General features: G+C 38.7%; 2 protein-coding genes across 7 annotated transcripts in view; one reads left to right on the plus strand and one right to left on the minus strand.

Moving 5' to 3' along the window:
* CEP68 (centrosomal protein 68) overlaps positions 1 to 9,883 on the plus strand; it is a 30,044-nt gene extending 20,161 nt beyond the window's left edge. For 3 of the 6 annotated variants that reach the window (XM_045054283.1, XM_045054284.1, XM_045054285.1), the window contains one exon: positions 1,891 to 6,129. In XM_045054283.1, coding sequence (XP_044910218.1) covers positions 1,891 to 2,141 — 251 coding nt within the window. In that variant the 3' untranslated portion in view covers positions 2,142 to 6,129. Of the gene's footprint in view, positions 1 to 1,890; positions 6,130 to 7,833 lie in introns of those variants that run through there. The other 3 variants (XM_019827291.3, XM_006930142.5, XR_006595632.1) reach the window with 3 other exon arrangements.
* The window catches only part of RAB1A (RAB1A, member RAS oncogene family), a 30,748-nt gene continuing 10,587 nt past the window's right edge, over positions 5,971 to 26,131 (minus strand). Inside the window, exons 2-6 of the mRNA XM_003984057.6 lie at positions 18,387 to 18,459; positions 13,824 to 13,919; positions 9,939 to 10,034; positions 8,268 to 8,399; positions 5,971 to 7,786 (exon numbers count right to left, since the gene is read on the minus strand). Coding sequence (XP_003984106.1) covers positions 7,589 to 7,786; positions 8,268 to 8,399; positions 9,939 to 10,034; positions 13,824 to 13,919; positions 18,387 to 18,459 — 595 coding nt within the window. The 3' untranslated portion in view covers positions 5,971 to 7,588. The remainder of the gene's footprint in view (positions 7,787 to 8,267; positions 8,400 to 9,938; positions 10,035 to 13,823; positions 13,920 to 18,386; positions 18,460 to 26,131) is intronic.

Below are 26,131 nucleotides of genomic sequence, written 5' to 3' on the forward strand. Positions count from 1 at the left end.
TCAAACCCCTTTCTGCCGACTCCCCCGCTGCTGTGTCTGGAAGTGCAGGGGCCTGAGCAGGAAGGGAAAGCCCTCCATACCAGGAAACTCTCCCAGAGGCCGCATGGAACAGTGGGCCTCTTAAAAAACTACAGGTTCTGACCTTCATTTAAAAACCAATCCAGTAATAGTTCTCGGTGCTTAATCTGTAATAACATTTCACTTTGCCCTTGTCTCAAAAGGAGTCTAAAGGTATTTTACTGCCAAAGTAAGGCATTTGGGGTTTCTGTGATTTTCAGATACATGTGCAGGCTCTTTAAGATGGACACACTGCCCCTCCCGTCCTTGGCTTGGACTAATGAGGAACTTTGGTGTCGTGTGAACATCACAAGTTCCCCTAGACGTGCACAGGGTTTCTCCAGCTATGTGTGGGACTGCTTAGCTCTCTGTGGGGCGCACCTCCAGAGTCCGTAGAGCCTGGGCACAAGCACTCCTACCCAGTTCCACGGCCTGCTTCCTTCTGCAATCACCAGTGCAACTGTAGGGACAGGAACCAAACTAACTCCCCCTCCGAAATGTCTGTCTCAGCCTCCTGCCGAGGCCTCCCTGTGGGCAGCTGGCTTTTCGCTGCGCTTAGGCTCAGTGCTTGGGTGCCCGTGTCGCCAGTCCTTTCTGGAGCCCACACTCCTTAGCGGTGACGATTCAGGCTCCTATGTGTATGTGTTCAATTAAAACAGGAAAGTCTTACTGGGAAAGATTACTTCATTCTTACTCCCAGCTTTCCTTTTACTTGGCCCCAACCAAATACTCTAACATCCTAAGATAAATGTTTAGAAAAAAAAATAAAGGTCCCTGAATTCTGACAGACACACAGGAGGACTGAGCAAAGGTCTGGAGGGGAAAATCCAGCCCAGTCGCTCTTACAGACGAGCTGCACCGTGCACCCTGGCCGCACTCCTCTGCCGGGCCTCGCCAGGACGGCACTCCGCCCAGATGACACGGCACTCATGTGGCTTCCCCGGGGGCCTGATCTCGGCACAGCGAGCCCATGTCCCTTCTCCTGCCACCGTCTGCCAGCATCCCCTGCAGATACGCAGCTTCCCCTTTCCCTTCCGCTGCTGGCAGATGTTGCAGCTGTAGCAGGAAACCAGAGAGAGTGTTAACACAGCTGATAAAGGCTCAGGAAGCTAAGGCAGCCTTTGTGTTTCACAAAGGAAATAAGGTTTCTCAGAGAAAAACAAGCCTGCTGTGTGTGATGCACTCTGAACCTAGCCTATCCTTTCCGCAAATGAACACTTGGCTTGTGGGAGGAAATCTTGGCCTTACTAACCTCTTGTCTTACTTAGCCTGCTTTCAGGTAATTTTCTTTTGAAGTCTGTTCGCTTAGGGCCCACAAAAGGTTCACGAGCATTCCCAAATACGTTCCCAGACTAGCTGCATACATGCCAAGTAACAGTTCCCCAGCCAGTAGAAGCTGTTAGGAACCTGGCAGCGGGGCCCAGTGTCCTAATCTTGGCATATTGTTTCGTCTCATTTAAGCCTTCTGCCCTGTAGGGTCTGGGTGTGCCCTGTGTCTTAACTGTAAAGGTCAGAGGATGATAACCAGTCACCAGAGCACCCTGTTTCTGTGCCTTTTGGTGAATTACGTAAATCCAGAGTGAAGCCAGTGAGATTCTTTGCTCCGCTTTAATCATAAGTTAACACCACAGATTCTCCAGCGCAACAAACAGCAGTCCCTAGAGAGTCACCGCTAAAAAGAGTGGACATCCTGAAACTATTGCCACGTTCCTGTTTTGTGTAAAACACTGCACCCTTATATATGATTCTTCCAAAACATGCTTACATGTTGGGTGTTGGGTTTTTTTTGGGGGGTTTTTTTGGGGCCTAAATGCTTTGAACCTCATTTGTTAGTGTTAAAGGATGTCCTCGGGAGGATCTCGAAGCAGCCCAGTGAGCTGGAGAGCCATGCAGATCGCCTGTATGATGCCATCTTAGCTTCCCTGGACATGCTGGCCGGCTGCACCCTCATCCCTGACAACACGCCAGTGGCACACAGGAGCACCGACGTGAAGGGGATTAGTCTGGTGAGTAGGCAACCCGAGAGAAGAAAACGTGTCCACTGGACCCCAGTGCCAGGTGAGGGTACAGAGCTCCTGCTCTAAAGGTTGACTGTCTCTTGGAAGACTGTTGAACCAACAGTGACTGAAACAATGAGATGCTAGAAGACCCAGACGCTGAAAAAGGGAGATGCTGCCATTGCCAGGAAGAAGGTTGGGGGTCTTCCTGTGGGAAGCTGGCTCACTGAGGTGCTTTCCACTAACTCCGTTTCATCCCCACTGCCCACTAAGGACTAGGGTGCCCCATGCTCGCACTTCCGTGGCAGTCCCTTCACCTCCAACCCCTCAAAGACAACAGTGGCAGAACTCCCCTGTGCCTACTTTTTTATATGTCTGCGTCTCCAGTAGAGGGCCATTCTCAGGCTGCCTGTTCTGGAGGCTCTTCTGGCCCATCTTCAAGCAACTTACTGATTATTCCTCACCCCTCCCTTCCCAACAATGATCTCTGCAAACTCCCTTCTAAAAAGGGCTAGGGGATAGGTGGGGTAACGTGCCTTGGAGACTTAACAGTCCAACTTTCTTTTCATCTTTGGGAAAGTCCAACAGGGAATGATAGGGAAAAGGAGCTGAGAGCAGAGGGGGTTCGTGCCCAGTGTGGGGCCGCCACTGCCCAACCTGCTTTCCCTGAAACTTCCTCTCCTGCAACCAAAATGTGGTGCGTCACTCACAGACCTTCTAGGTAAGACTTCACTGTGAAAGTAAAGGATAAAATCCAGGTGTGTCCAGGGCAGGGAGGCCCTGTACTTGCATCAAGGAAATCTGAGCAACAGTCATTGTAGTTCTAAAATGAACACAGTGCCTGCGGGTGTCCTTTCTTCCTCTGCTGCATTCTGCCTGTAAAAATGTTTCTCTTTCTCTTTCAGGCATCTTCTAAGGCAGAGATGTAATCTGTTGGCTAAAACCTGGCTGGTGGGAAGCTTTCAGGAAGCCCTTGTAAGAGCCATTTATAACACTGAAATCACAAGGGGAACTTAACTCTAATGTAACTAGTTTTAAAATGCCTTTCTCTTCCCTGAAGTAAGGGCTATTGAGTTCCTATCTTTATTTAAAATGAATCCTTCCAAACTAAGGTTTTCTTTTTGGTGCTTCTCAACAAAAGCATGTGGCTTTGCAGTTTTTGATAAAATAATGCTAATAAGGCTTACAGGCCTATCATCCCCTTCAATCCAGCTAAAAACAGCAGAGCTCCTAAAATAGTCTACCTGCTATAAAGGTCATTTAAAGAAGGTTCGTTTGAGAGAGAAGGTACCAAATACATGGAATTCTCAGGCATACCAGAAGACCCAGGAGACTGAAAAAACTGAATGGTTGGCCAGGAACTTGAGTCTTTTCATAAACTTAAGCTTAGGTTTATAAATCCCCCTTGAAGATTTTAGAAGAGACTTTAAGTCTCCAAATCAATAGTTCTCAAATTATTTTGGGTTGTTAGGACACCTTTTAAGTTATCTTAGGGGCTTAGTAATGCTCCGTCTGCCTGCCTAAGTAAGATCTTAAAGGAAAACGTGTCAGACATAGGGAACTGCTACTGAGCTTTGCAAGACTATGGACCTGATTATCCACACCTAAAGGGCACCTCTAGGAGGACGCGTCTATCCACGCATTCCTACTCTGTCTTGGAAGAGCAGTCCAAGATCAGGGAAGAAGGGGGCGTGCGGTCACTAGGGAAGGAAAAAAGGGAAATGTTTGGTTGCATGATACGTAACTTGATAGGGGAAAAAAGAAATCTATGGATCAACCATTTAAATCATCAGTTGTAAAGCTTTTTAAAGCAAAACGATCAGCTATTGCTGGTAACCAATTCTGCAAAAAATCAAAACAAAACAAAAAACAACCTTTAAAACATTTCTCTTGTGCCATGAATGAACACGGAAGAAAGCATGCCCGCGCCCCCCCCCCCCCCCCCCCCCCCCCGCCAAGTATCTGTAGCGTTATGGTGGGCTAGGACTTACGGAAAGGATTTTTTGCACTTAAACATCTTTTTTCAAACTCCTTCCAGATTCTCATTTGAGGAGGGTTCTTTTAAGAAAGGAAGAGCTTATGTTTATAAAAAATGCACAGATTTTAAATCTAAAGGTGACATTAGAACAATTATTCTCACGAGATTTCTGATACTCCTCAGAAGAGAACATTTAATACAAAATTAACTTCTTTAAAAGAAATTCAGGCCTTTAATCTTGGTTCCATAGTGAGATTTAAGAAGATAAAACCCCTCCAGAGCAAATAATTGTATATGTAAAATTTCCTTAGGAACGACAGATACGTCTAATGGCCTTTGTTCTTTTAATTTTTTTTAATGTTTATTTATTTTTGAGAGAAGGACCGAGTATATGTGCACGAGCGGGGGAGGTGCAGAGAGAGAATCCCAAGCAAGCTCCGCACTGTCAGAGCCGGACGTGGGCCTTGATCTCATGAACTGAGCCAAACCAGGTGCCCCTAATGGCCTCTGTTCTTGAATTGATCTATTTTCTCTTCTCTTTGTGGCTATAAACTGGTACGTGCCTTTCTACTGAGTGTTACGGGATAGCCCTGAGGCGTTAAACCCACTTATTTGCTAGTATATGAGAGACGGTTTCTATTAGGTTAACCAAAAAACCTAAGATGACAACCCTACAGAAACAGACTGGCCAATGATATAGCAGCTGAATGCTGAGTATGCCATTCTGTTCCCATCCAGCCTAATGATTACCAGCTTCACCTGATAGGAATTTTCACAGTATTTTATTTCGGAATAACCCGTTTCCCAGGAAAGTTTTTGTTTATCCCCTTTGAAACAAGGTGTGACTGAAGATACTCGGGACCTAGCTATGAATGCCACTGAAGAGTATCAACAGAACCGTTAATTATATCTTTAGCAGTGCTTATAAGCAGTTTAAGACCACCTTGAAGACTCAGGTTGAAATCGTTTCATCCCAGGAAGGTGCTGCCAGCAGCATTTCCATGGGCAAATGTGGCGGGGTCAGACTCGCAGAGAGCCCGGCTGGCCACTGCACCGACTGCAGTTGGTACACATGAGCCTGAAGGACAGCATTAGCTTGCACTGACATAGCCATAGTTACCTGTCGTAAACTTTCCTAGTAGTCCCTTTAAATCAGTAGAATTGAAGTCCACGGGGAAGTGGTAGTACTAAGAGCTGGACTGGCGGTTTCGAGCCCTGGGTTCGTGTTGCAGCTCCGTGGCTAGGCTCATCTGCAGATAGGAGACAGTATCAATACAGGGCTGTTTTTCAGCTTAACTGGGGACATAAAGTAGGGTTGACCTAAAAGATGCTGCAGTGGCAGCATGCATGCTAAAGGCAATTTCAGTCGCAAGTCAAAGAACGGGACATTTTGCTCAGGCCAGAATGGCTGTCGTTCTGCAAGGACTTCCCAGAGATTGTAACCAATCAGGCTTAGAACACTTCCCTTATTCCCATAGCTGATTCATGGAAGCCACTGACATTAAAATATGACAAGTGGGAATTCCCCTTATTAAATGAACAAATTATTACTTGAAGCGTTTGTACTCGGAGACATCTTGCGGGAAGCCCAGTCTTGACTGCTGTGGGGGAAAGAACACTAGATTTTCAGACCTAAATAAGTATGTAAATATGCTTACATCTTAAAATAAGTTCATGTAATGTTTCTTGCTAGCTCACCAGTAAGCTGACAGTTGGAACAGCTTGCTGTATAAACTGAAGTGCACAGCATCACACTAACATTTGTATTATTCATCTGTTTTAGGAAATAGCTTCTGAATTCTTTCCCCCTCTATACGGTATCAGTAAGGCAAAAAACAAACTTCCAAAAAAACCACAACTTCCCCCACATAACTGTTGGTAACTTGAGGGATTTTTCAGTTGCCTTATGCGAGGATGAATAGATCCAACAAGCACATCTATAATACAAAGTAAACTATGATTTTATTGTGAAATTCTCAGATGGAAAATTAAATTGAATATTCTGTCCATTTCATTTTACAATAATCTTACCACTTATTTTTGTACCATGTATTTCAATTGCCTGTTCAGTGAAAATAAAGAAACCTATCATTTTTGGCTTGTTTTTAGTTAAAATTTTATCACTGGATTAAAGATCCCACCGTAAAATGTGTTGCCAACAGCCACATCCCAAGCGCCTAAGAATGTTTTGGCTGCTATTTCAACCCCAAGGAAACCATCTCTGACTTTACCACCTCAAAATGCCATCGTTAGCAAAAGATTTTTGTTTCCCACAATAAAAACAAACCTTAGGCTCTTTAACAAAATTTTTCACATGTGCAAAATTCCACTGAAATAAATACATTGTTTTCATTTATCATCCCCACCCTGCATTTGTGTTCTTGGTTAATTTTTAGGGATATGATTCCTAAAATTAGGGCAATCAATAGTAAATTTCCTGCTTTCTACTTTAATGCTTTAACTCTCCTCCAACCTAAATTATACAGTTGTGGAGGATAAGATAGTTGACATCTGACTCAGAGCACTGAAGAAACAGTATCAGCACACAACATGAGTCCGATCACTTGCCAGTTAGGAAAAATGTGCTGCTTTTCACCTCTACCGCAGAAGAATTAACAAAAATGTTGATCGATGAAGCCATTTCAAATGGTTTTCGAGAAGGATCAGAGATAAGAGACTAGATAGCATACATTCTAAACTTGTTTTCCATATAATTTAGTCTCCCTGGACCACTAAGCCTGGTTAAATCCCTATACAGCACAGAAGCCTCCCTGGTCATTTACTGGATATATTATCTGAAAAGCACATTGGATGCTGCTCTAAGATAGGTCTACAGTGCCCTGGTTGCACACACAAATGGCTGTTTTGAGTATAATGCAAGGCTCTATTTCCCTTTAACCATAAGAATTAAAACAATACTTATCACCATACAGTTTGATATTACTTCCAATAAGTACAATATTTATTAAACATATCTTCAGTTGTTTTGTTACATAGTGTGCAACAAATTACAATATTCTGCAGCCACAAATTATATGCAGAGTATGAAGAAACTATTAATCAGATAGTGTAATCTTTCCGTTTATAACTCTACAAGGAAAAACTAGCAAATCAGATCTTACATATAACATCTCACTAAACTTTATGCATGGAAAGTGACAGACACTGGTTGTGCTGTTTGATACAAAATGGCTGAACTTCATCTTCAGAAGACTAAACCTGACATCTAAACATGCCAATATAAACATCAAAACAAAATATATTCTAACCAACCACGGGAAACAGTCTGGTATCAGGAAAGCAACAAGGATTACACACATTATTTTATAAACCAGCACACAAAGGTTTAAAACAGTTCTGAAAATGAAGTTAGCTGTCTTGAGTCAAGGGAATAAAAAAAAAGTCAGTATTGACCATTTACAATCTCTGACCTTTGTGGAGACGGTAAGAATCTGTTGTAGTGCAGCTACATACAGTACAATTCAGGCAATTTTGTTTTTTTCACTTGGGTTCAGATTGCAAATTCATTGCTGTGAGAGAAGGGCGGAGGCAAATTTTAGCAGCAACCTCCACCTGACTGCTTGACCGGAGTGCTCTGAATTTTAACATTGGACTTCTCTGCACCACCAGCTGTTGCTCCAGGACCCATTCGCTTTTTAATCTCAGCTGCCATCGTCATGAAAGACTGTTCTACATTCGTTGCATTCTTAGCACTGGTTTCCAAAAATGGAATTCCAAGGGAATCTGCAAATTCCTAAGAGAATAGTAAGGTTTAATTAACACAAAGTTTCTTCCACTTAGTGCATTTCTGTCATCTGAAACGGGGAGTGAAGGAAGGACTAAGTTTGCTGAATCCGAAAAGACACTACGTGAACTGCCATTATCAGCATATGCTACTGCACGTATTATTTTTTTTAAGTTTTTATTTACTTTGAGAGAAGGCAAGTGTGGCAGGGGCAGACAGAGAGGAGGACAAAGAGAATCCCAAGCAGCTTCTGTGCTATCAGTGCAGAGCCTGACACGGGGCTCAATTTCACAAAACATGAGATCACGACCTGAGCAGAAATCAACAGTTGGGTGCTTAACCGACTGAGCCACCAGATAGATGCCTCTCCAGTGCATGTATTTTAAAAGCTGTAAATGGTTGTGGCTGTTGTGGGACTCCATACCCATACATAAATAATTCAAACTGAATACCTTCAAATGCAGTTTGAAAAATCAAACTTGAAACATACCTTTGCTGTTGTGTAGTCTACTACTTTCTTTGTGGTCAGATCGCATTTGTTCCCTACCAACAACTTGTTGACGTTTTCACTGGCATAACGGTCTATTTCCTGCAGCCACTGTTTAACATTATTGAAGGACTCCTAAGAAGACAGACATTTTTAAGAATGATCATACAGTCTGGACACAACTGCTCTAAATAAGCACGTAAAAACAGAAGTGTCTTTCCCGGCCTGAGAAGTAGACAAGTCTAGCTACAAAACAGTAACTAAAGTGCTGGGAAGAAAGTGAAGTGATATATTACAATGACTATACATATATGCATAAGACATTAGAATGTGAAAGCTTAAAGGAGGGAAATACAGTTCATCATTAAACTACAGTCAGATCTGTTTTGGAATAAACAACTTAAAAGCACCTATAAAATCTTGTGTTTTGACATTTGATCAAATTTTAGTTTATGAACAAGAGAGCCTACCTGAAGTGTTAATACTAGAGATGTCAAAAGGTATTATTAAATAAATGAGTCCAAGGTAAAGATGCTTGTTTCCTTTCCCACAAGCCTATTTAGGGGAAGGAGATTTTCTTATTTAAGTATTTCATGGTAATGACTAGAGACATTTTTAATTAGCACTTCTTTGTTTTCCTGTTGATACTACTCCCCCAATATTTCTAATGGCATGGACTCTATAAAGTCTATGATTCTAGTTATCTCCTAATTAGCTATGATTTCATAGTTGAGATGAGACTTAACATTTGATGCAAGAAAAACAAATCCTAATTTTCAAAGTTTATTTTTCATACTTTGATAGAAAAAAAAAGACCCTGAAATTTTCTTTTTGATCAAAAGAACAATGATGGCCCTCAGACCACATTATTCACACCTTCTCTACACCCTCCTTCCTACCTTCTTGTAACAGCTAATTTTTAGATCCTCATGGTCCTCTTAAAAGAATTGTCCTCTAGCTCATCCTATTTCTGAACCACATCCTGCAGACGCAGAGATCTCTAATCTTGCTTTTGGCAACTCTGAGACGTCTAAATTACTAGCAAATTGCTGCTAAGTAATTAGTAATTAGTAACTGCTAAAACCAAGAACACAGTATACACCAAACAACCCACAGCTCCCTATGAGCTCTTGTCAGAATGATCAGTTATTAGTCCATAATAAATATAAGCAGAGTCCCTTGCAAGCAAATGTAAAACCAATTACTAAGTTTTCTATTTGCTAAAGGAAAATACAAAATTTTGGTTGGTCAATTTATTACTATAACAGAGGGGAGAAAAGTAACAATATACCTGTTGTTCTTTTTTAAAGTACTGCTTTAAAATAAGTATTTTTTAATGTTTATTTTATTTTTGAGAGAGGGAAAGGCGGGGGGAAGGGGCGACAGAAGATCCAAAGCAGGCTGCACACTGACAGCTGAGAGAGAGCCTGTGGGGCTTGAGCTCATGAACTGTGAGATTATGATCTGAGCTAAAGTCGGACACTCAACCAACCGAGCTACCCAGATGCCTCTAAAATAAATGTTTTTTATGTGACTCATTTATTTGGGAGTGGACAAAGTATTCTGCCCTATAAATAATACTGATGCCAAATACACGAAGTAAAAGAATCTGGTATTTATCCAATAGTAACCTCCTACTTTGTCACTGTAACACAACTTCCTCCTGGAACTTACCTGATCTGTCACATCATACACAACTATGATGCCATGGGCTCCTCTGTAATAACTGGAGGTGATTGTTCGGAATCTTTCTTGGCCTGCTGTGTCCCACTATTATAAAACAATCAAGAAATCCAAACAGTTCCATTAAATAAGAGGTGGGGGAAAGGGCAGGAAGGAGAACAGTTTTGTTTACGCAGCTTTGGAGATTATTAAGATTTGACATGGGAACGTTAACCCTCAATGCTCACACTACTAGATTGCATGGTAATTGCCAAATACCTGAAGGTTCAGGATGAAAAGGTTGTGCCAATACTTCAGCTTGTGGTAATGCTCCCGATGAGTTCTTTGAGTCACAGACTATATGTCATTCTCTTGATATTCCTGCCTACAGCCTTAGCACTGTGCAAGGCATTTAGTATGAAGGCGGACAGGTTGACCTGATTAGGAAAGCTAGTAGCCTAACACCTCTTGAACAGTATACTCTCACAAATAAGACAAAATCACTTGTTAGGACATTTTACCTTCATGGAAAAGCACTGAAAGGACCTAATTCAGATAACTACTAGTCACGATAGCACTTTAACCATCTCAGGAAGATACTATCTCAGTCCTGGGAAAAACAATGTAAAGAAGATGATTCTAAATACTTTTAGAAAACTCATTTTAAGAGCCATTTGCCACACTTCAACCATATAGACTCAAACAATGAAAACAAATGCTTATGTTGTTACATTAAGATTCTGGGTTTAAAAGACTAATTGTTAAAAATATCAAGAGGCAAGCTCAATGGTTAGATTTTAAAAGCCTTGGTTTTAAGAAAAACAGTAAGTTTGTGTGAATTGTTCCTAGTCAATGACATCTTCTTAAAATATGTGTGTAATCAGAATAGCTACCTACCCCACTAAAAGCACCTGGTAAAAATAACACCTTGACTGATGGGGAAATAGCAAAATGGGAATTGTTACCATTGAAAACAAAAACCAAAAACGGACTTGATGCCTAAAGCAAGTGGAGATTAACATGCAACAGCCTTTAAATTAAGGGAGGGAATTGTAAAGTTTTGGATTATATAGCTCATGAATTTTACACTGATCTCCATTAGTGTCTTAAATGGCAAAACTAAAGGTTCAGGAGCACTCAGTGAAATCACTTCCTTTTTTAAAGAGCCAGCCCAAATAGGGCTGTTGAAAACAAGTTACAATTTTGGGGAAATGTGAATACAGCTTGGATATTAAGAGAATATTATGGCAGTAGTGTCAATTTTGTTAGATGTGAAAGTGGTGAAAATAGTAAAACAGAGATGCATACTCAAGTATTTTTGGAGTAAAATATGATGTCTGTAATTTACTTTAGCATGCTCCAGTAAGAAAAAGAAAAAAAAAAAAAAAAAGATGTTAAAACTGTTAATCTAAGGCAAACCAAAAAAAGTCACCACAGCTTCATTACCTTTTTTGTCCAAAGTACTAAGCTGGAGCGTGCAGAAGACTATTTAGATATGCTGTGCAAGTAAGGAGCCTCAAAGTCTTTCAAGATATCCATGGAGAAACAAGAACTTTGGAGTCACACCAACCTGACTTCCAATCTAGGTTCCTGGTTATTTAACACTAGGGAGAGTCACTTAACAGTTTCCTCATCTACAGATCACCTTATAGAACTGCTAAAAGGTTTAAATGAACTGATGTTAATAAACTGCCTAGCCTGACTATAGAAGCTGCTCAACAAAATCTTAGCTCCCTTTTCCACCAGCCCTTTCACTAACATAGCAAAGCTAGACAAGAAAAGGAAGCAATTGTTTCTGAATAAATGCTAACAAATAACTGTGACTGTCGAAGCAATGACGTCCAAAGAGTAAAATTTCTGCTCTCCTTGCCACTCTGAAAACTCCTGAGTTTTCATCCTAACAGTACCTACTGTCCTCTCTAACTGATCACCCTTAGTATATAATTCTCATAACCCCTCATAATCACAGGGTAACTGATTTTTCCATATTTGTCTCTCCCACTGAAATGGAATCTCCTCCTATGGAACTCGGTTTCCTTCATCTCTGTAACCTCGTATCTATTTTTGAATGGATTAATTATGAGGAAAGGGCATGAGTCCTGAAGTGCAGGAGAGGGGGAAAAAAATTCAGAGTCCAAATCAAAAGAAAACTTAGCCCATGTAGCCCACGCTGGCTAGACTCTTATATTTGATTTTAGGAATCATACCTTAATAAAAGGCACTTCTATCATGCAAGAGTGATCCAAATTGTGAAAGGTTCTGGAAGCATGCTTCCAGAAAGGAATGACTGACTTCAGAGGTAGAAGGTTGTGATAAGACCAATCTAAAGAGCGCAGGTTGCCAACAGAAAACAAATTAATCGTGTTTAGGCAGCTCCAAAAGGCAGAGGAGTAAGAGAAATTAAAGGAAACTGGCTTTAGCTCAACATAAAGAAACAATCAGAAGTTATTTATAAACAGAACTAGCTGCTTCCCAGAAGTGTTCAAAAAAAAGGACACCAGATAGCAAAAGGAAATTCCTACTGAAGATGAAAGGAAGACTGAATGACCTGTAAGATGCCTTCTAGCCCAGTAAAGTCATAATAAATGAATGTTTCACAAATAGACATTCAAAGCTTACCGAGACCAGTGATCACACATGACATAATCATTTCACACCAGTAATTAGATTAGAGGCTTGAGTACTTCTTTTTTGAAACAGTCTTTGTGCTACCAAGTATAAAGTTGGCACTCCACATACAATGGGAAAAATCAATATAGAAGGTAATCTGTTCACTGGTGGAAAGTATTTAAAGCTATTGCTATCAAAGGCAGATAAGAAAAGGGAGCAACTAAAAAAACAAGAAGGAATCAAACATCCATTTATTTGGGTATGTCACATCACCAGTAACATTTACATAATGCCCAGAAGTTTACAAAGGCCTTTCGCACACATTATTGTATCCACATACACAGAGCTACTGGGTCTGGTTCTCACAACTACCTTACGAGTTAGTAAATCAAGTATCATCATGGTCATAGAAGAGGGAAGTCCCAGGAAAAAGGTTGAAGTGAGTTAAATACACGACTGACTAGTAAATACCGGAACGAAGACAATAAATCCAAGTTTTCTTTCTGACTCCAAATCCAGAAAAGCAGCAGTCACTGGTTTTCTACACCAACACCAAAAGATACTCAGAAATTAATGTTTTTAAAGACCACTGATGTGTACACTGGCAGTACCCAGACCCATACAAAGCCGATATAACTGAACTACCACAACGGCCTACTTTTAATTCGGGGTTGGGGATGGAAGGATGGATGAGCAAACTAGGATGCCACAAGGGCACCAAATACTGAAAAAAGGGAGCAATGAGTCACTCGGTTCTGCCAGTAACTGTGGGCAAGTCATTATATCTCTTGGCGTTAATTTTCTGAGCTATGAAACATGTTAGAAAAGCTAAGTTCCTTTCCAATAAAATTGTTTCTACAGAGTTGGTACATATAAACAAATACAAAAGAACTAAATAAAACTCCTCATCTAAGCCACATATGAAGACCCTCTCCTACGTTTCTTTTAATGTTCCACAGTATTCAGCACGGTAAGGCATCAGAAAATACTCAAACTACTTTCACTATTAGGACAAGGTAAACTTCAACTTAGACCCCCCTTCCTCCCGCCCCCTGATAAAAACACAAGAAAAAGAACTAGGACCAAGTCTGACTTAAAACGTATTTCTCTGCTTTATGAACAGAAAATTCAATTAGGAAGGTAATCTTAGAGAAAACGTTTTTAACCTAAACAATTCTGATTCTCCCACTCTACCATAGGTACATGAGATTCTGAAGATCATAACAAATACATTCTAAATTTACCAAAATAATTTCCAAAACAAATTCTAGTCTAAAAATGACTTACTATTTGAAGCTTGATTGTTTTCCCATCTAACTCTATAGTTCTTATTTTGAAATCCACACCAATTGTGCTGATGTAGCTTTCTGTATATGTATCATCCTAAAGGGAAAAAAAGTTAATAAAATTAATGTTCAATAAAGTAAATAAGAAAATACAATTTCAACTTTTATCTATAAAGTTGATAAAGTTTATAAAGCATAACATGTTGAGAATAGCTACTCCATCCCAATACTCAGTTTGCATTCTGATTACAACGCACTATTTAATAGTTTCTTCTTAGGATTTTCTTAACAGCTGTTCTTTAATTTTATCAAACATCTGTTTGCAAATTCTTTACATACATCATATAGAAAAAGGTTTCATATTTTTAATGATTACAAGTGATGTTTCTAATTGTTAATCAGCAGAACACTCATTCCCCTCCGTGACCCTCCATCCAATATATTCGCCACAAAGGAAGGAGGTCCTTCTCTTCTTCCATTTTTGTAGAAGTCAATTTTATTTCCTAGTTATGACTTTTAAAAGCTTGTGCAACCATCACCGTTATTTAATTGCGGAACATTTTTATCACCCCAAGAGGAAACCCTGTCCCAGTAGCAGTCACTCTTCATTTCCTCCTCTCCCCCAGACCCCAGAAAGCACTACTAATCCACTTTATGTCCCTGTGGCTTTGTGTATTCTGGACATTCATGTGAGTGGAATCATGTATATGTGGCTTTTTATGTCTAGCTTCCTTCACTCAGGATAAAGTTTTCAAGGTTCATTCATGTTACAGCATGTACCAGTACTTTATTCCTTTCTATGGCTGAGTATAGTTCATTGTATGGATATAAGCCATTTTGTCATCCATCGATCAGTTGATGGACATTTGGGTTGTTTCCACATTTTGGCTATTACGAATAATGTTGCTTTATGAACACCTATGCACAAGTTTTTGCATGAACAATGTTTAACTCAATAAACTTTTAAAATTATACCTATTTTTCTCAAGTATCTGCCATGACATTTTATTTAGAATGGAAACAAAACTTTTTTTTTTCTCTTTAACTGAAAATGTTTGTGAAAAGACATGTGAAAGGAGAGATCAAGCTATCACCACCTAAACTCACTGAATAATCTTAGCAAGCACAAGGTAACTCCTATGAAGTATTCTGCCAACAAAGATGGGCCTAAATCTATTAAGAGCAGCCCTGTCAAACAGAACTTTCTTTGATGATGGAAAGGTTCTACAAACTGCTAGTCAATACAGTTACCACTAAGCTAATGGAGAACAAGGAACTGAATTGTAAATTTTATGCATATTTAATTAATTTAAATTCAAGTGACTACATGGGGCTCATAGCTACCATAAAAACAGCATGGTTCTGGGGCTTCCAATTACTGTAACAAGAAGGATAAAGGAACAAGTTTTAAGACACCACAAAAAAGCAAAGTGACAAATCTAAAATGTTGGAAAATCTATGTGACAACTACCCAGGTTCTGCAAAAAGTAAAAGACATAAATAAAAAAGGAGGTTGGAACAACTTAGATGAAGCAGCAAACAACCAAATGGAATGTATAGAACATGCTTGAATCCTGATTCAAACCAACTGTGACACCACATTTCTGAGACAATCTGGGCTATTTATTCATTTTGTAAGCTCACAATGGCACTGTTACTTTATAAAATGTCCAGTTTTTCTTTAAGATTTTATTTTTAAGTAATTTCCACACCCAATGTGGGGCTCCAACTCACAACCCCGAGATCAAGAGTTGCATGCTCCACCAAGCTGAGCCAGCCAGGTGCCCCGCAAAATGTCCAGTTTTTAGACGTGCACGGTTTGTGAGATCAAGCCCTACATCAGGCTCACACTGACAATATGGAGCCTCCTTGGGATTCTCTCTTCCCTCTCTCTGTCCCTCCCTAGCTCGTGCACACTCTCTCAAAATGAACAAACGTTTTAAAAATCTTATTTGTTTTTAACTGATTGTCTAATAAATATCAGATACTACAGAAAGCGGACAGAGAACAAAATGAGCGCAATGAACATTCACTTAGCACTTCTACATGATAGATGCTTTGTTGGAAATACTTACGAATGCTTTGTTAGAATTCTTATAAATCCCTACATGTGCCTTATTTGCATGCCTCTGAGCCACTGCACATGTTCTTCCTTCTGTCCAAATTTTCAACATCTCTCTCTGCATACCTCCTAATCCCCAGTCCCCGGGTTACAATTTTTATTCATTCTTCAATTCTGAGTTCAGGCAATACTGACTGTCCAAACATTCCTCAACTTCCTTGGCCAATTCTTAGAGTTTCTTCCCTCTGTGCTCCCATAGTTATACTTTTTTTTTTTTTTAAGTTTATTTGAAGAGTGAGCGAGTGTGCAAGAGCAGGGGAGGGGCAGAGAGAGAATCCCAAGCAGGCTCCGCACTGTCAGTGCAGAGCCCAATGCAGAGCTCAAACTCACAAACTGCAGAGACCATGACCTGAGCCGAAATCAACAATCAGATACTTAACCAACTGAGCCGCCCAGGTGTCCCTGTACATTTCTTTATTATATGTTTTGCAGCTCATCTCTATTCTAGGGGCCCAGGAATCAGTATTCTCTTAAATGCTTAAATGCTACCATGTAGGTGGGTAGTACTGAAACCTGTGGCTTAGATCAACAGGCATCCCAGAGAGGATTTTCTTTAAAACAGACACCTCAGGCTATAACCATTTTCATCAAGAGATGCCAGATTCTTCCCACATACCCAGGATTACTGATTTACTATTATGGATGATTCCTGATTTTAATATTTGCCAATTTAATAAAAAGTACTACCTAATTTTAAAGTCTTTAACTACAAATAAAATTGAACTTTTGTCAATTTTTATTTCTTCTTTTGTGAATTGCTCACTCATGTTATTTGCCCATATTCCCATTATGACAAATATCCTTTTCAAACTAATATGTACATTTGCTTTATATATTGAGAATATCCCCTCCTCATGTATATTTTTTTGCTAGTATTACTGGTTTTTTAACACTTTTAAGTGCTTGACATTAATTTTAATGCAATCAATTTTAATAATTTAATTTTAATCAATTTAAATGCAATCAATTTAATTTTAATAATCTTTTCTTTCCTGATTTGTTTCCATATTAGGAAATATTTTCACACAAGATAAAGAGCCACCTATGTTCTATTCTAGTAGTTCCTTAGAATAAAACATAGGTGGCTCTTTAGCTTGGTTCCTTGGTTTCATTAACTGTTTTATATGTATATACACATATACATATATACATATATATACAACATATATTTTAAGTGGTATTAATACTGTCAATCAGAAAAGTCAAGTATGACATGCTGTCAAGTTCACAGTGAATTTCAAGTTTTCTAAACTTCTAATTTTCCCCTGAAAGCTTAAATTTCATTACATACAGCAAATGCTATCAGTTATTTTCCTTGAAATGACAGTCTCAGTACATTGGAGAAAATGTCTGCCCAATACCACCAAATTCTACATAACTACAGTTTGTCAGCTGTTCTTTCAAGTAAGAAACAAGTGAAAAGAAAAAGAAAAAAGGAGCTAGTTCAGCTCACAACTCAAACAACTATACAAGTGTTTTTATTTTCCTCAAGACAACCAACATACTTCAGTCTGCAGTTCAAGTGCTTTATATGTTCTCCTGATTTTCTCACACAGAATATTTAAAAAAGAATACTCAAGGATCAAGACTTTTAAAAATTAATAATTTTCACGGTTTTCATCAAAGACACTCTTAAGTGAAAATCACCCCGACCCCCCCTGCTGCCATCCCATGAGTAAATACAATAAATACTTTGACTAGAGTAGAGTTTGGCACTTAGCACTGCCTTGATGTGGTGCTAAGGCACCAGAGGTTTTACCCACCACTGCATTTGCATCATCAGAGCAAATGTCAACACGGTGAAAAAGGCAAATGTCTTTTGTCTTAATACTAAGTAAATACTTAGTAAATACTAATGGCTTAGTATTATTAGGATAAAAGTTTTAATCTCATGGACCCTCTGAGAAAGTCTTGATGATCCCCAGGGGTCTTTGGACCATACTCTGAGAACCAATGACCTAGACAGTGAGAAGGAAAACATGCTAAATTTGAAGGCAGTTGATAAAGACTATGGAAGACTGTGGATTCTATTCAGTAGGTTCAAAGTTACATATCTGTTTGTGAAGTGTAGCGTACAGACTATGCCATTGTCAAAAAAAAGAAAAAAAAAAAAAAAAGTGTACCAGGCCCTGCTCTTTCTTTTTTTATCCTACTAAAATTTTACTTGAAGATTCATTTTTCATCAAGTCACTTAAACACAAGCCAACTATTTGAACTCTACCAAGAGCGTTAGACATTCTAACTTTATAATCACACTTTGCTGAATTTCTTTTAAAATCAAGAGCTTAAGAGTCCAACATATCACTGGGAATGTATACTTGGAGACTTTCAAATATATAAATTCAGGAAGAACTACTTTATTCTGAATAAAATTGTTTAATCCTTTGACTACCTAGAAAACACAGCATAAACTTCTTTAAAGGCATTTCAATTTCAACTTACTGCAAACCTAAGGAGGAGGCAAGACTTTCCAACCCCAGAGTCGCCAATCAGAAGTAACTTGAATAAATAATCACTGCAAAAAAAAAAAAAAAGAAAATCACATTAATAAAATGCATACCGCACTGTAGGCTCTACAACCAAAATATAAGGCAAGAATAATAGCTCACTTGAGGACTCCTGAAAAGCCCGTGAATGGCTTCAGAAGCCAAAACTGCAACCAAAAGCAAAAGCCCTTTTCATGAATCACTGAATAGGACACAATTCTATAAAAGTAAGACAGGCAATGCCACCCGTGATCTCTATCAGTGAACTTCTACTTCCAAGGAAAGAATGAAAGGAAATATAATTTCCTTTATTTATGAAACATAAATCTCTCCTTCAAATTTCAAGATCAGATTATTTCATAGCAATCCTCCAACGAAGGGGCTTTTATGTTCCTTTCCTAACATCCACCTGGAATTCTACCCTTAAAAAAAAAAAAAAAAAGAATCATTAACTTCTGAAACCTGTATTAAAAATATTTTAGACTAGAGACACCTGGGTGGCTCAACTGGTTAGGCATCTGACTCCTGGTTTTGGCTCAGGCCATGATCTCATGGTTTGTGAGTTCGAGCCCCACTTCAGGCTCTGCACTATCAGTGCTTGGGAGTCTCCCTCTCCGACTCTCTGCCCCTCTCCTGCTCTCTCTCAAAATAAATAAATAAACTTTAAAAAAAATAAAAATATTTTAGACAAGATTGGTAAAATCAAACGCTGCTTATGTCAACACACTTTACCAACATTCTAAGTTTGATATTTAAAGCATTCTTCAGAAAATGCTGAAAGCTAGGTTCTATTTATGTACATGAAACTGCCAGGACTAACTAAAAAACCAGCCCCAGGGATTCCTTCACGGAGCAGGATTCCTTCCTGGACCAGATGGCCTCCATACTGCCCAGTCCCTCATACCTCCTTTCTAACTCGGACTACTTCTGTGTTAAGAATTTAAAAAAAAAAAAAAAAATCCAGAATTTGTAGATTTTTTTTAAAGAAAATCTATTCATAATTTTCAGTTTTGTCCTTTGTGATTTTAAAAGATGATACTTGCAAAGGGAAACAAAACCAAAAATGAACTATTGGGACCTCATCAAAATAAAACCTTCTGCACAGTGAAGGAAACAATCAGCAAAACTAAAAGGCAACCGACAGAATGGGAAGATATTTGCAAACGACGTATCAGATAAAGGGTCAGTATCCAAAATCTATAAAGAACTTCTCAAACTCAACACCCAAAAAGCAAATAATCCAGTGAAGAAATGCGCAAGAGACATGAATAGACACTTCTCCAAAGAAGATATCCAGATGGCCAACTGACACATGAAAAACTGCTCAACATCACTCATCATCAGGAAAATACAAATCAAAAACACAATGAGTTACCACCTCACACCTGTCAGAATGGCTAACATTAACAACTCAGGCAACAACAGATGTTGGTGAGGATGTGGAGAAAGAGGATCTCTTTTGCACTGCTGGTGGCAATGCAAACTGGTGCGGCCACTCTGGAAAACAGTATGGAGGTTCCTCAAAAAATTAAAAATAGAACTACGCTATGACCCAGCAATTGCACTACTAGGTATTTATCCAAAAGATACAGAAGTGCTGTTTCGAAGGGGCACACATACCCCAATGTTTATAGCAGCACTATCAACAATAGCCAAAGTATGGAAAGATCCCAAATGTCCATCGATGGATGAATGGATAAAGAAGAGGTGGTGTATGTATGGTGGTATGTATATATATACATACACAATGGAGTATTACTCGGCAATCAATAAGAATGAAATCTTGCCATTTGCAACTACGTGGATGGAACTAGAGGGTATTATGCTAAGCGAAATCAGTCAGTCAAAGAAAGACAAATATCATATGACTGCACTCATTTGAGGACTTTAAGAAACAAAACAGATGAACACAAGGGAAGGGAAGCAAAAATAATATAAAAACAGGGAGGGGGACAAAACATAAGAGACTCTTAAATATGGAGAACAAATGGTTACTGGAAGGGTTGTTGGAGGGGGGACGGGCTAAATGGGTAAGGGGCATTAAGAAATCTACTCCTGAAATCATTGTCGCACTATATGCTAACATGGATGTAAATTTAAAAAATAAAATTTTTAAAAATGATACACTTAAAGCGAAACCCAAATATCACAATTTAAATTTAGATTACAATTATTTAAATGTAAGCAATATGTAAAACGTTCAGAAGCGATTATCTCTGTAGATATCCATCAACTGCTACTTAGGTTTACACAGTGATTATGTATTACCTAAAATGTTTTTCTAGTTTTACCAAGTTATCATAGTACACTTATTGTCCCTAATTATATCTGAAAAAAAATTTTTTTTAAATCCAAAGTGCCCTACTCAGTAACAAAATAAAAATCATAGAAGGAAACAAGAAGCTCTTAAGTCATAAAGGGGATTTAAGCACAGGATGAACTAATAAATAATTAACATCCTTTCCAGTTTGAGATCCTAAAGAAAAAAGGAGGGGAAGGGAATAATGACTGTAAAATTTACCCATAATAAATAATACTGAACTGACGTTAGTACTACTGACATCCTGCTTAGACCAAATAAAATTTTTTTTAAGTTTATTATTTATTTTTAGAGAGAGAGAGACAGAGCATGCGCACATACGTGCACAAGCAGGGGACAGGCAGAGAGAGAGAGAGAGAGAGAGAGAGAGAGAGAGAGAGAGAGAGAGAGAGAGAGAGAGAGAGAATATCACAAGCAGGCTCCGCACAGCCAATGCAGAGCCCAACATGGGACTCAAAACCACAAACTGCAAGATCATGACCTGAGCTGAAATCAAGAGTCGATGCTTAACTGACTGAGCCACCCAGGCGCCCAAGACCAAATAAATTCTTAAGAATGATGAACATTAGCAATGAGTACATGTTAACAATTTACATTGCAGTTAGCAAGAATAATCACACCACTGATACTACTTTACTTAGCTTTTAACAGAAATTTAGACACAACAAATGCCCTGAAATCACCAATCTCCCAGAGCACAGTGCCAGGCATCCAGTGAACACTCAATTAACACCCCCTGAATCAGCTGTATTGGACCCTGTTACAATAAAAGACAGCACTGGGCCACAAATGTTGCCTGAATACTGTTCATTACCTTAAAGATCAACTTTCTCTACTTCAGCATAAACATAAGGCTGGAAAAAAACAAGAATGCTTCCTAAGTGTGTTATAAATTACATTATGGTTAAAAGAAATTAACAGTTAATTATCTAAAAATCAACTTTTTCAATTATCACATTCTTTTTAACTTTTACAGTGTTATTTTAAAACAGTTAATTTAGGGCGCCTGGGTGGCGCAGTTGGTTAAGTGTCCGACTTCAGCCAGGTCACGATCTTGCGGTCCGTGAGTTCGAGCCCCGCGTCGGGCTCTGGGCTGATGGCTCAGAGCCTGGAGCCTGTTTCCGATTCTGTGTCTCCCTCTCCCTCTGCCCCTCACCCGTTCATGCTCTGTCTCTCTCTGTCCCAAAAATAAATAAACGTTGAAAAAAAAAATTTAAAACAGTTAATTTATGAGTTTCTGATAATTTACAGTTCACAGCTATTATAAATAGTATGAACAGTTGAGCACTCTTCTCTGCAATGAGCTAATCACTGGAAAAAGTAAAAACTTTTTCCAGTTTTACTAACATGACAAGAGACTTGGAGGAGAATGGCAAACAAAATCAAACTCACAAACTTCTTCCTCTTACTGAATACACATACCTGGAGAGTGTGATCAATAGCACATTACTTGCATTGGAACATTTAAAATTACCTACTACTGTAGTAGCTTATTTCTAAATTATTAATATACCAAATGTTCAAGAGAATTCAGAGATTTGAGACTGCTTAAAGATATGTCTCTATAATTTACAAAACAGAACACAGTAAAAATGCTGACAAAAACACAAAAATCTATAATTAGAAAGCACGAGGTGACAATTCTGGTATAGAGTCAGGAACAGTTTAGCAAATGTGTTTTCATTTATTCCCCAAGAATTTGGATTTTCAGTTTACAATATAATTTTGACCAGAGTGCAAAAAAAAAATAGATTATTCTAGTTCAGAAATCTATAGAGTTACAAAATCACCACATTCTTCTAAATTAGATTTTCTAATTTCAGTTCAGGTCATGACCTCATGGTCCTGAGATCAAGTCCCTGGTTCCTGGTTGGCTCCACATTGGGCATGAGACCCTGCTTAAGATTCTCTCTCTCCCTTTGCCCCTCCCCTGCTCAGACACTCACTCTCTCTCTCTCAAAAAAAAGAAAATCCATTTCCTTAATTCCCTTCATTTCACAGACATACCTGTGAGTATGAAGATAAACTAACTTACTCATCTGTATATCCAAAAACCTGGCATTGTACCTTTTACAAAGCATGTGCTAAGAGACCAGAGAACATTTTAAATTTGCATTTTTAATCAGGTCTCTTTTGTTGTGAGACACAACTAAAGATCTATGGCCATCCTCGATTAACATTTTGGCAAAATCTATGGGTAAAAAAAAATGGATGGGGACACAGCATGTTAAAAGGACACAGGAACCAACAGAAAGTTCCCTCACTGGCCAAGGAAGAATAACCTGAACCACAAAATAAACCATGTATTGGGTTTATAGGCCAATGAATAAAATAAACAACGATGAGTTCATACTGGTATCAATTATTAAATAAATAACTGGGAGATCAATCTTCCTTATAGGAGTCCAAATAATACATGTAGAAGGAATAGGAGAAGTAGAAAATCATCAATAGATCACCACAGTAATAACTGCTGCAGGCAAAATCCAACAATGACTTCTAAAATTTGCGGGTGAAACTTTAAGGAGAAACAGGATATATACATGGCCTCAAAGTATGTCCCCTCAAATATTTATTACTGTGGTGGCTTTAACTTTGCCCACAAATTCTTCGAATACTCCTCCATCTAGAAGATGGACTTAATTCCCTTCTGTTGAGTGTGCGCTCTTAAAGACTGCTTTCTAAGAGTATGGAAAGGGAAATATAGTAACTTCACAATGGAGGAACCAGACAGACACCACCTTAACTGATTAAGGTGAGTATCATCAGTAAGAAGTCACCCTGATTTCATGTACCTTCTGATACAATGTGATGAGTAGAGTGCTCCGCCTCTAAGGTATCTTCTCAAAGTCCATAACCCCAGTTTAATCATGAGAAAACATCAGACAAATTAAAATTGAAGGACATTCTACAAAATATCTAATAGCACTCTTTGAAAGTGTGAAGATCATGAAGAACAGGAGACTGAGAAAAACACAGACTGAAGAAGGCTAACATGTATAACAGGTAATTCCAACATGGTATCTTGGACTGGATTCTATAATAGAAAATGGACATTAAGAGAAAAACTAGAGAAACTACAATAAAAGTCTGTAGTTTGGTTAATAATGTACCAATGTTCTTTTTTTTTTATAATTTTTTTTAACGTTTATTTATTTTTGAGACAGAGAGATAGAGCATGAACGGGGGAGGGTCAGAGAGAGAGGGAGACACAGAATCCAAAGCAGGCTCCAGCCTCTGAGCTGTTGGCTCCAGGCTCTGAGCTGTTAGCAGAGGCTGACGCGGGGCTCAAACTCATGGACCGCGAGATCATGACCTGAGCCAAAGTCAGAAGCTCAACCGACTGAGCCACCCAGGCGCCCCCAATGTTAATTTCTTAATTTTGATAAATGTACTTTGGTATGCAAGATGTTAGTATTAGGGGAGGCTAAGTGAAGGATATACAGGAATTCTCTGTACTATTCTTACAACTCTTCTATAAATATATTTCAAAACAAAAAGATTTTTAAAAAACCACAAAGTAGGGGCGCTTGGATGGCTCAGTTGGTTAAGCGTCCGGCTTCAGCTCAGGTTATGATCTCAGTTTGTAAGTTCAAGGCCCACACTGGGCTCTGCTGTCAGCACAAAGCCCACTTCAGATACTCCGTCTCCCCTCTCTGCCCCTCCCCTGTGCGTGCTCTCTTTCTCTCTCTCTCTCTCAAAAATAAACATTAAAAAATAACATAATAAAAAAATAAAAACAGGATAAATACAAAGATGGAAGGAGTAAAATATTTTTTGAAAAAACACTAAGTATGAGGACATTAGTGAAATGGGCACAGAATAACAATCTCTTTGAAAAGCTATCTCCTGGGGCACCTGGGTGGCTCAGTCGATCATGCATCCAACTTTAGCTCAGGTCATGATCTCACGGTTTGTGGGGCTGGTTTGTGGGTTTGAGCCCCGTGTCAGGCTCTCTGCTGACAGCTTGGGGCCTGGAGCCTGCTTCAGATTCTGTTTCTCCCCCTCTCTCTGTTTCTCCTGTGGTCACACTCTTTCTCTCTCTCTCTCAAAAATAAACATTTAAAAAAAATTTTTTTTAAGAAAAAGAAAAGCTAGCTGTTATTTTTTAAACATAAGAGACATATTTTGTGTTTTCTCAAGTTAAATCAACAAATCAGAAATCTTGCTGGAATCTACAAAATAAAGACTTAAAAGCTGCTTTTGAGGCACAAGTATTAGAGAAAACTCTTGAACTGCTTGAACTTATATTAACATGAGCAAAGATTACATTTTAATTTAAACAGGAGATAATTCAGTGAGAAAGCAAAGACAGTTAAGGTAGACTGACAGATTAAGGCTGGATAGAAAGAGACAGATTCAGGGAAATAAACAGCCTTTAACAAATGGGTGGTGGGGCATCAAAGATAACGGCAATTGAAAAAAAAATTCTTTCACTATCTCCTGTAAGTCAATTCATGGTCTACCTCAGCAATATTGGACATTCTCTATTTCCATTATTTATGATCTGATTATAATCTTGATACCTCTGCCATTTTTGCATGCAAGCACTGATAATTTTCTGTATTTTTTAAAAAGTCCCTATTGTGAGAACATGATTATACTTTTAAAAAGTTACAAAAACAAACTTTGGTTCAAAATTCTACTTAAAGTGGTTTCCTTCTCATGAAGTTACCACACTGTACATAAAATACGTAGTAAGGGATGAATCCACTTATGTCTGAATCTAAAATGCCACCGGGAGGGGCGCCTGGGTGGCTCAGCTGGTTAAGCTTATGTCATGATCTTGCCATTCCCAAGTTCCAGCCCTGAGTCAGGCTCTGTGCTGACAGCTCAAAGCCTGGAGCCTGCTTCAGTTTCGGTGTCTCCCTCTCTCTCTGCCCCACCCCCACTCATGCTCTCTCTGTCTCTCAAAAATAAACATTAATAATAAAAATAAAATAAAATAAAATGCTACTGGGAATTCTAAAACCTGTAGAGACTGTTTATGTGAAACACTTGTGAAAAGATTACATTTTGTTTAGTATAATTCATTTCCCACTTTTGTTTTTAAAAAATGTTCACATACATAAAAGATTTGGGAGAAAATGGACACTTCTAAATTTTAGGATTACAACTGATACCTTCTTTACTTTTTTCACATTCTGCAATAAATACATATCACTCTTATAACAAAAAACAAATTATTTGAGAGGAAGAAAAGTTTTAACCAGAGGTTTTTTCCAAAGACTTAACACCTCTGCAAGTTCATCCAGCATTACTACCATAACATAAATGATTTCTAAATAGGTAGAGCAGAGTCAAGATAGCACTGGCACATTCCCAATATAGCCACAAGTATATGAAGTCAATTTTTTGGATTAAATAAGAATAAACATTTT

This window comes from Felis catus, chromosome A3 (assembly GCF_018350175.1).
Source record: "Felis catus isolate Fca126 chromosome A3, F.catus_Fca126_mat1.0, whole genome shotgun sequence".
NCBI classification, from domain to species: domain Eukaryota; kingdom Metazoa; phylum Chordata; class Mammalia; order Carnivora; family Felidae; genus Felis; species Felis catus.